This window comes from Tinamus guttatus, unplaced genomic scaffold (genome assembly GCF_059628265.1).
Source record: "Tinamus guttatus ecotype Peru unplaced genomic scaffold, ASM5962826v1 Tinamus_guttatus_pri_ptg000226l, whole genome shotgun sequence".
Classification (NCBI taxonomy): Eukaryota; Metazoa; Chordata; class Aves; order Tinamiformes; family Tinamidae; genus Tinamus; species Tinamus guttatus.
Window position 1 is genome coordinate 2,059,402 of NW_028288760.1, and position 10,900 is coordinate 2,070,301.

The window sequence follows — 10,900 nt, forward strand, 5'->3', positions numbered from 1 at the left end:
GCGAATAACCGGCGTGCAGTCCAGTCCAATTGCTATTGATAATGTCCATGTGCAATTAGAGCCAATTAAGGGGAAGGCAGAGCATGACAAGTGTTTGGCCAGGAGGTCGGGGTGGGGGGGGTCGATACCGCAATCCAATTTCCCAAGCAGCAAATGCGATTAGGGGGCCTCGCTTGCTCGGCTCGTCCAGGACGGCCAGCGCATAAATGGCCACGAGCGGGACGCGCTCGTGTCCCTCGCGCCGGGATGCAGCCCTGCGGGAGCGCGCCGTGTCCCGGCTTCAGGATGCGGGAGGTGGCCTCCATGTACTTCACCACGATCGCCGTGTTCCTGGTGGTGCTGGTGGTGGCCCTGCAAGGGACGGCTCCCCGGGAGAGCCCCTTCCCCTACAAGGTGCCGCTGGATCCCCAGGGGATGCTCGAGCTCTCCTGGAACGTCAGCTACCCGCTGCGCGTGGTGCATTTCCAGGTGTTGGTCAAGGAGCCCAAGTTTGGGCTCCTCTTTGGGATGTCGGACCGGGGCGAGTTCGAGAACGCGGACCTGGCCGTGCTCTGGAGCGATGGGCGCAACTCGTATTTCGGGGTAAGCTGCTCACGCGGGTCTCAACGGGGGCTACGCGTGGGGGACCTCGGAGGACAGGAGAACAGTCACCCACCGCTCAAGCAAGACCCCAAAGAGGGGTTGGGGTCTGCAAGAGCAGACCCCAAATCGGGGGACTCTGTTGCATTTATCTCCAAAATGCTCTCCCAGGTGGTTGCACACAGCAGCTCAAAACACACACGCACACCCCGAAGCAGGAGGCATCATCAACTCAGTTCACTCGTGCACTTCTGTCTGACACACTAAAAATTAACCAGCACTCATTAATTACTTCGAGAAAGCGCAAAAGTTTGCCTGCTGAAAGTCAGCTCCTGCCAGCATCAATCAGCCCAGCAAAACTCACACTCGGAGCTACCACAAAGAGAACAGGACCCAGGAAAACGCAACCTGACGGCAACCGCCAGCAGCGGCGGTATCAGAAATTAAGCATGCAAATGTGCCCAGGCAGCACAGAAACGCCTGGCGCTAACAGGGTGCGGGGGAAACGCATTTCAGATTTTGCTATTTGATTCTGCAACTGCAAATTACTGTTTTTTGGATTTTTTTTTTACACGGTATGTTTTAGTAGGTTCTTTGTTGATTTATCTTTGCACTGGGGCTGTAGTTACAATAACTAATCCCGTGCTCTCCAGCAGTTACCTGTCCCCCGACAGCCAGGTTAGGCTTATTGCGACCGCGCTTCGCTGCAGAAAGCAATTCACATTTTTCCCTGTGTGAGGCTTTCCAGTAAGTTAAATTTGTACCTCTCCACTTCCTTGAAATTAACCATAAAATATATTCTTTCCCCCATCAGCCGCAATGTGATCTGCAGCATAATGAAAGGCTGAAAAGGAGGGCTTATTATCTGTGCTGTTTTCCTGCTAATTACCAGCCATTCAGGATGTGTGACGACCTAAATGCTACAGTATTTCACAGCATCATGTTAAAAAACCATAAAAGATCATTTCTAATCTGTGTTCCTGTGCTCTCCCTGAGAAAAACAGTGCTGAATTAAACAGCATGCATGCAACATTTCGGCTTTCTCTTTCAGTGGGTGCTCAATAGCATCTTTTAAATACTGCAAGGAGATTTCTGTAAGTCTCTACAGCTCCGGGTTTTGCTCTCAGCAGCCTTTCTTCTGGATAAGTACATCAGCTGTTAAAAAGCTCCAAATTTGCTTAACCCCCCATGTGCTACAAGATTAATTTGCACCACATACTCCTCTAAAAACAAATGCCACGCTAGCTTCATCTAGTTGATTTTACTCTCCCCCTCTAAGGACAATATGTTCTAGAAATATCATGCCATACTTCTGGCTGAGAGGATGCCAGGAGCCTTTATTCTTTTTCTTCCCTTTTTATTCCCCTGAGATAAAAAAAAAATGATGCCACTGCTATAGTTGCAGCGAGGTAGCTCCTCGGCTCTTTTTCTTGGTAGACAAAAGGCATCAACGGGAGATGAAAAGGACCAGGACGGTGACACTGTTCCCTTTGAGCCACAGATTCCTGCAGGGTTTTATACGCCAGACCTTCAGTTCTTTAAGCACTGGATTAATCCCCTGCTTTGCTTCTCCGGGAGACTTTGTCACCATCATTAACCAGGAGTCCTTTTCTGGAGGCCTTGCTGCGCAGGGAACTGCTTCAGGAAGAGCAGCAGAGTCTGGTCACAGTGAAATAAGGGCTTTAGGCAGGGGACAGGGATCTCCTGGGCCGATGCTACAGGACATCCAGGGTTTAATCTTTGATGGAGGGCTGCTTTGTGCTGAGCAAACCTCATGGTTACCTGCTCACGGTGGTGGTTTTCCTCCCGTAGGATGCCTGGAGCGACGAGAAGGGGCAGCTCCACATGGATTCCCAGCAGGACTACCAGCTCCTGGGGGCACACAAGGCCCCCGAGGGGCTCTTCTTGCTCTTCCGAAGAGCCTTCAGCACCTGCGACCCCAAGGACTACGTTATAGAGGTAGAGCATCGTCCACCACCACCCGCCAGCTGCTCTGGGGACACCTCGCAGGGCTCCAAGCCCTGAGTCTACGTGACATGATACTATATAATACAATACGATAATATATTATATTCCTGGTGCCATAATTCCAAGACAGCAGCAGGTTTTCATGCTGTTTGGGGCAGAAAGGAAGCACGTTACAGCCTGGCATTCCCGGGCTATGAGTAATGTTTTGCACGATCTACTTACAACCCTTTAAAAACCTCTATACAATGTGGATTTTAGCTGCTTTGCATCGCCCGCTCCTGTTCAGTCTGAGTTGGGTCTATCTAAATACCCTTCTGCATCGCTCCAGCTTGCAGGCTGGAGCCAAGTGTTGGGAGTGTTACAAAGAGGTGTTGTTTGAAGGATGGCAAAGAGGAGGATTTAGCAGGAGCTGGAGCTAAGGTGCAGTAAATAGAGCTGCTGAGGTCTGCCTGGGAAGCTTTTCTTTTCAATGAAATCTCTCTGGTTTTGCCTTCACTGCTCTTCTGCGTGGGAAACATCCCCAGTGCAGATGTCAAAGAGCAACAGGGTCTCAGCTGAGCATGGGCTGCCCAGGGTGAGGAGCAGGAGCGGACACCAGGCTCATTTCGGATGAAAGCCTTTGATGGACAGGCTATTTTGAAGCCAAAATGCGTTTGGAGTGTCCTTGAGTTTCTGTTGCAAGCTTTCAAAAGCTTGTCTCCTGTCGAGAAATTTCTACTGTCTGCCAAAATACTGAGAAACCTGGAGGAAACGAATCTGTATGAACTGGGACCAGACTTGCAGGTCTTCTTTTACTCCAGTCCTTTAGGGGAATCTTCCTTCCTTCCTTCCTTAATCCGGCAGGACCCTTCCCAGCTTTCAGTAATCTTTCATCACACCTTTGCTCCTTGTCCTTCTAACAGAGGATGGGAAGGGAGGATTTCACGGGGTAGTTTCCTTTCCCCTATTCCTCCCTTGGCTTCTGCTCGTGGTGAACCCAGGGTGGCCTCTCACCTGCACCTGGGGCCGTGCACAGACACATACCTGCAACACGGGTGCCAGGCGTGCATGCAGCTCAACCTCTCTAGCATGCTGCATGAAAAACAAATCACCTGGCATGCTCTGCTCTTGCTTCAGGATGGCACCGTGCACCTCATCTACGGGATCCTGGAGCACCCGGTGCATTCCCTGCTTGCCATCAACACCTCGGCCATCCCCAGGGGGCTGCAGCGGGTGCAGCTGCTAAAACCCAACATCAGCGTCCCGGAGCTGCCCGGCGACACGCAGACCATGGTGATAACGGCCCCCGACGTCGTCATTCCCAGCCAGGAGACAACCTACTGGTGCTACACGGTAGAGCTGCCAGAAAACTTCCCCAAACATCACATCGTCATGGTAAGAGGTGGGAGAAACGGGACTGTTTTCCCTAGAGCAGAGCTTGCACCGTCTCCAAAGGCGAGTTGGGGAGGGAGCTGTGTGCTGGAGGTGCCTGGAGGGCCACCAGGCCCATGGCCTGGAGAGTTGGGATGGAGCTGCAGGTGCTTGGCAGAGGCAGAGCCCAAATTGCACCGGGGGGAATGGGAAAACCTGCATGGGGAACCGAGAGGGAGGCTCAGTGCTTGGAAAGGGAGAGACGCTGCAAAGGAAAACGCAGAGGGAGGATTTTCTCCCCGACAGATGGTGTGAAATGAATCATCTGGGTGTAAGCAAGAAGCGCGTAACTGCGGCGGCCTCCCCGCTGCCGCGGAGCTGGGCTGCAGCTGGCGCAGCGAGCCAGGGCCGTCGCTCCGGAGGGCTGGAGATGGCTCTGCCCACACCAAAACCATCCCCAGGCACCCGGCAGCTGCCAGCAAGGGACAAGATTAACGTCCAAGACTCTCCGTATGAAAAGCCAGTGTCCCCGAGGCCACTTCAGCCCAGCAAAACGAGGGGAGAATGTGCTTGTCACAAGCTCCTCCACCGCACCGGCGTGTCCGGAGTTGCTCCCATAGACAGCGCAGGGAAGCGTCTGCTGGACACGGGCTCCCCGTGGGGGATCTTGATGCCTCTCTCCACCTCCCCGCTTTGCAGTACGAGCCCGTGATCACGGCGGGCAACGAGGCCCTGGTGCACCACATGGAAGTGTTCCAGTGCGCCGCGGAGCTGCGCAGCGTCCCGCGCTACAGCGGGCCCTGCGACACCAAGATGAAGCCGGCGCAGCTGAACGCCTGCAGGCACGTGCTGGCCGCGTGGGCCATGGGAGCGCAGGTGGGTGCAGGATGGGACCCCGTGACGCTCCTTGGCCACCGGCTCCTTCTCCGTCCCTGTCCCCTGCCCGCGGGAGCAGTCGCCGGGTTGAGCGTTACCTGTGGGGGCTGCTCCAAGCCTGGTTGCTGTTGGGATCTGGGTTCATCCCGGCTATGTCTGAATTATCCTGGCCTGTCCCTCGTCTCCATCTCCACAAATTGCGACAATTCCTGCATATTGGTTGCTTTGGCACCATCTGCCCATGCAGGGCACCTGGGAAGCTTCCCAAAGACCAGCTCACCATCACCACACCATGGAGGGGACAAGCCGTGTCCCTCCCGCCTTGCGCCCAGAGACTTCCCTCCATCCTCCTCCCAGAAAACCAGCTCCCCTAACCTCCCCCTTCCACCCCCAGGCCTTCTACTACCCCGAAGAAGCAGGTCTTGCCTTCGGTGGTCCAGGCTCCTCCAGATATTTGCGTCTCGAGATCCATTACCACAACCCCCTGGTGTTCAAAGGTGAGTGGGGAACACGGACCCGAAGCCTCCCGCAGCCTTTCAGGCACGACCTGTGGGAGTTTCTAAGCAAATAAAACACAAATCTAAGAAAAGAACCCGAACTAGAGCTTTTTTTGAGGGGTAGGGTGCTGGTGAGGGCCTTGCAGTGCAAAGTGGTGGTGGATTTGAGCTCAAAGCAACACTAGCACCAAAACCACCAGGGAGGCAGCAGCAGCAGCCTCGCCGGGGATTTAGATATTGTTTTAATGATATTGCTGCTTCGATAGCATCGGCAGGAGACACATTAAAAAAAAAAGTAAAAACAAGGATGCCAAACAACCCAGTTTCTTCATTTACATAAAAGCAAGTAACTTCTTGACTACTAAAGTATATTTTTAGGAGACCAGAGCATATGTACTGAAGATCAATCATAGCACATTCAGCAACTCGAGAAGAAACACGTCTATAAATACGGAGCTCAGGTCTTTCATAATTTATCTGCTTCTGCATGTTAACCAGCAGTGTCTCCCCAGTTATTCTCATCCCTTGCCTAGCTCTAGACGCAGGAGTTCACAGCAGCCCGAGCCCTTCCTGACCTACCGAGCCTGCCCTCTCCCTTGGGAGCCACTTGGCCTTAGGCTGGTGATTTTTCTAGGGAACCAGGCGTCTAAAATCACCGGAACGGGATGGAGAACCTCTCCCACCCCAATGTTCCGCCCCTGACCTGCTCCCTGGGCAGCCAGTTCTCCCGATGGGATTTGCAGCCCCATCCTGTCGCCCGCCAGGTCGCCGTGACTCCTCGGGCATCCGTCTCTACTACACGGCCTCGCTGCGCCGCTACGACGCCGGCATCCTGGAGCTGGGCTTGGTCTACACGCCCGTGATGGCCATTCCGCCGGGAGAAGCCGAGTTCCTGCTCACCGGGTACTGCACCGACAAGTGCACCCGGCTGGTGAGTGCACCGGGACGGGTGACACCGGGGACAAGGGGGACACGTCTGCAGGTGGTGCATGAGCCCGGCGCGTTGGGGCTGCAGGGCCTGCCTGGAGCGGTGTCTCCGCCGTGCCTTCCCATGGAGCGCATCCTTCCTGCAGAGGAGCAGAAGGGTTTCAGGTGGTTTCTCCCAGGGAGGATAAACATGGAGCACAGAGGTCCAAATTCCTCGTTTTCAGCTCCCTGAAACCCTGACGGCTGAACCAGCATGGGGTCCTCAGACTCAATGCTGGAAAGAAAAACACCAAGCAGCGTTACGTTACCCAGATGCGCGGGACACGCTGAATTCCCCTGGAAGGCCGTTCTCCTCAGCATCCACCTGCTGCCGCTCCCGGGAGTCCCATTCCCTAGGAAAACTTACTGCTGCTCTCCATAGCGAGACCCTCTTCTCCCCTCGGCTAACGCAAACGTTCCCTCAATTTCCGCGGAGCTCCACGAGGGCAGGGGGACAAGGCCGGGCGCAGACGCTCCAGCCCCGCTCTCCTCCAGGCGCTGCCTCCCGACGGCATCCGCATCTTCGCCTCGCAGCTCCACACGCACCTGGCCGGGAGGACCGTGGTGACGGTGCTGGCGCGGGACGGCCGAGCGCGGCGCGTCGTGAACGCCGACAGGCACTACAGCCCCCACTTCCAGGTACGGCCGCCCCGGAGCTCCGGGATGCTCCGGCACCGTGTCCCGGCTCCGATCTAATCCGCCCTCTTTCCCCCAGGAGATCCGCATGCTAAAGGAGCTGGTTCCCGTTTTGCCCGTGAGTGGCTCTCAAACCCGTGATGGCTTCCGAGTAGATCAAGAGGTTGCCCTGACTCAGGTGTAGGGCCAGCGTGGCCCTTGAACCTGCGATTCCTGCTTTGCTCGTTGGGGAGGCCACTGCAAGCAGCATCAATCCCGGGGCTGGCGGAAGCGCGCGGGGCTCCGGCTGGGATCTGCCAGCTCCGTGTGGATGTCTTGGGTGTCCCAAGGCCTGTGTCTCTCCAGCATCCGGGCAACTAAACTGTCCCTGTAGTTAAATTTTGCCTTGATTAAGCATCGTAGCTTTTAGCCCAGCATCTATCTGGGCTCCTGCTGCCACTATCCAAGGCTCCTGGGGAGGCGATTTGAAGGAGGCTGGAGCTCTATCCATGCAGGAGCTGCCCTTTCCATCCCGGGGTGCCTGTCGGCCACGACCAACTTCCCAATCCCAAAACGCACGGATCGGAGATGGGAAACGTTGCTGCGCGACAGGGCCACGTGCTTGTGTTTGAACCCGCAGGGCGACGAGCTCATCACGACCTGCACCTACAACACGCAGGACAGGAGCCAAGCGACGGTGGTGAGTGAGGGCGCACGGGCACGCCTGGGGCTCCCTTGCATCCGTCCTTTGGTTTGAGCATCCGCAGCGCCGAGCGGGACGGCTGGGACCGCCCAGGGCGCTGGCTCGGGCCCAAGGCTGGCGGAGCACGAGCGCTGCCCAAAACGGAGCCGTAAAAGCAGAGCGAGGGCGGCAGCGGCGAAGCCACGAGGCTCGTCCGCCTGCAGCTGGGAAGCGAAGGTGCTAATTGAAAAGTAGCGTGTGTCACTCTGATCCCCATCACAGACTCTTCCACTGGGTATTAACTGTAATTAAAGAGAAGCAGTTTTTTTTTTTCTTTTGACAGTGCGTGTTATTTTCTTACATAGGCAGGGAGAGAGAGGCTGTCAGAGGTACCATCAACGGAGACAAAGCTAAATATAGCAGAGGGATTATAGAAAACGTGTGCTTTAATGTAAACTGCACTAGCTAGCCCCAATGTCTGCCCTTGCACAGCTGTCTAAGCAGCTACTGATCCCTTGCACCCAAGGGTGCATCACTGCAGCCCGTTGGTGTTGCCTGTGGGGCACGCACCAGAGTGACGCGGTGACATCCCGGCGGTGCCCGTGACACGTGTGCCTCTCTCTGCAGGGTGGCTTTGGCATCATGGAGGAGATGTGCGTGAACTACGTGCACTACTACCCCCAGACGCAGCTGGAGCTGTGCAAAAGCGCCGTGGACCCCGGCTACCTGCACCGATACTTCAACCTCGTCAACAGGTAGCGAGCCCCAGCGCGGGGAGGGAGCGGGATCGGGGCTGACCCGGTCGCTCTTCATCCCGGTACCTTCAATTTCTTCTGCTCCAGGTTCAACGACGAGGAGGTCTGCACGTGCCCGCAGGTCTCCGTGCCGCAGCAGTTTGCCTCTGTGCCTTGGAACTCGTTCAACAGGGACGTGCTCCGATCCCTCTACGGCTTCGCGCCCATCTCGGTGCACTGCAACAAATCCTCCGCCGTGCGCTTCCCGGTACGTGCTGCTCTGGAAGCAAATTCTGACACGTTTTGCAGCATGACTCAAAGCAGCAGGTAAAAAGCAGCTTGGCAGACCCGCATGTCACCCCGTGCAGGGTGACCCCGCAAGACAGGGGAGGTTTCTGGTGCTTTGCAGAATTGCTGCGGCGAGTGGGCTCTAGAGCAGGGAGTTTTGAGCTCCCTCGGGGAGCTCCAGTGTGAGTGAGATGGCAGAGCCCAGCACAGGGCTGGCATTTACCCAGACGGGCCTCCACACGCACACGCGGACCACAAACTCTGCCAGATTCAATTAGAGGAGTCACATTTGCATAAAGCAATTTTGAGCCTTATTTCTCAGAGCAGGCCTGAGCTTTAAACCCGCGATGTCTTCACAAGAAGGATAAACACAAGGTGATTTTCTTGGGATTTTGGCAAGTTATATGAGGTCCCAGCAGAGCGAGCTCATTACTTGAAGCATCTGTGCAAGCTCCAAGCACGGAGCAAAATGAGAAGACTAATGTGCCGTGGGATCTTCAAGGAAGAACCTGGCACAGCACTGATCATCATGACAATGACGATGATGAAGATTTCAAATGACTGATGGCCCCCGTCACTGTCAGGCCCATTGCGGCTCGTGGGTTGAGTTATTTCTAGTCTTGGCAGTGCCGGGAGGACTCCAAGCCCATCTCGAGGAAGACCCTCAGCTTTCACCCCCTTGTGAAACTCCTTTTGGAGCAACGTTGGCTCCGGTGCAGGCAGGAGCCCTCCCAACCCGTGGTCCAGCCAGCACGGCTGCCAAGAAAACGGTTCCCAGTTAAGCAATCCCAATCCTGGTAGGGTTTCCAAGGAGCTCTGCCTTGCTAACGCTTTAGTGGGTGCAGGATCAGCTCCGGGAGACCCGCTGTGCTCGGATCGCTCCGTGTGGGAAGCACCTTTTGCTCTTCTGCCTGCTGGGAGCCTCCCGGGCTAGTTAAAGCATCCAGCAAAGTGCCCTTCCACCTTTTATTCCCAAACTTCCTCCATCCTGCGGTGCAACACAGCCGGGATAATTGCGGACACCAGAACCTGGGAGAGGGGCAGATGGCAGCAGGGTCGGGCAGACCCGGAGCGCTTCCCCTGCCCTTGACTCCCAGACTCTCCGCTGCTCCCCAGGAAGACTCCTCCGTCTCCACAGCCTTTCCCAGCACTGGCTCTCGCCAGCCCATTTCGCTTCACAAACTACAAGGAATTTTCTCGGAAAACAGAAACGCGGCTTCTCTGCTGCTGCTGATGAGTCACCGCTCCAGACCTCCCTCCGCCTGCGCAGGCCGGAGCTGAGCCCGGCTCGGAGCGCAGCATCCGCACCAGAGCCACCGGCTGCGCCCGGACCTTGGAACGGGATTTTTGGGAAAGGGTGACGGGACTCAGTGCTTGGGGAAAAACGCCCCCGGCTGGGTGGGTAACACCTTGTGGGCCAAAAATCCAGGGATGATGAAATGTGAAGTGTGAGGGCAGCAGCAGGGAGGCCGCGGGGCACCGCGCGCTCACTGACACCGGCCTCTCTTGCAGGGCGAATGGGAGAAGCAGCCGCTTCCCGACGTGTTGGAGCTGCCGGATCCGGCGCCGCGCTGCCCGCCCGCCCCGGCGCCCCGGCCCTGGGTCCCGGTGTCCCTGGGCAGGGGACAGTGAGCGCAGCCCGGGGGTGCCCGCGAGACGGTGCCATTCGCGCGGTGGCACCGGCGCCGCTCGCCGCCCCCAAGGACCGTGCGGACCCGGTGCACCCGAAACGCGCGGCGGGGAAACCGAGGCACGGGGCGGCCAGCGGCTCATCCGGGAGGCCGGGAAGCCTTCGCCCGCCCTTAGCCGAGACTGCGACCCCCTGCCACCGAGCTGGGATTATCCGTCTTAATGCGACCAGATGCCAAGGGACTGGGATAAATGATACCTCCGTGATGGGATTTGGAGAGGGGGGAGGGATGCGGGTGGAGAGACAGACCTTTTGGCAGGAATCACCACTCTCTGAAACAGCTAAATGTGAAAATAAAAGAAGATGAAAGCTCTTTGCTGGTGAGTTCCCAAGGGAAAAGACCTCTGGGACTCAGGGGTAAAGCCGGGGGGTGCAGGAGACCTGGGACCCCCACTGTGTTCCTGCCCCTGCACCCGGCCACCGAAACGCACCCAGTGCGGCCACAATTCCAGGAAAATCCTCCCTCCAGCACCCAGCGCAGCCGGCTGCCCTCCAGCTGCTTCCTCCCGTTTTCCCCCAGTCTTTCACATGCGCTTTCCATAGGGAACACAGCCCCTTCCCAGTACGGCCAAGCCCGAAAGCTGCCGGCCGTTTTGGGGAAGCTAAAGCCGCATTATCTCAGTGCTTAATCCCTGCACTCCGTTCACCCGGCACG

General features: G+C 56.7%; 1 protein-coding gene across 1 annotated transcript; it reads left to right on the forward strand.

Annotated features, from left to right (window-relative positions):
• Positions 1–237: 237 nt before the first annotated feature.
• On the forward strand, positions 238–10,187 carry DBH (dopamine beta-hydroxylase). Its single transcript, XM_088525441.1, has 12 exons — positions 238–582; positions 2,392–2,538; positions 3,664–3,921; positions 4,597–4,773; positions 5,168–5,270; positions 6,035–6,201; positions 6,732–6,875; positions 6,952–6,990; positions 7,492–7,551; positions 8,161–8,288; positions 8,376–8,535; positions 10,068–10,187. The coding sequence occupies exons 1-12, from the start codon at positions 247–249 to the stop codon at positions 10,185–10,187; spliced, it is 1,839 nt and encodes a 612-aa protein (XP_088381567.1). The 5' UTR covers positions 238–246.
• The last annotated feature ends 713 nt before the right edge of the window (positions 10,188–10,900 follow it).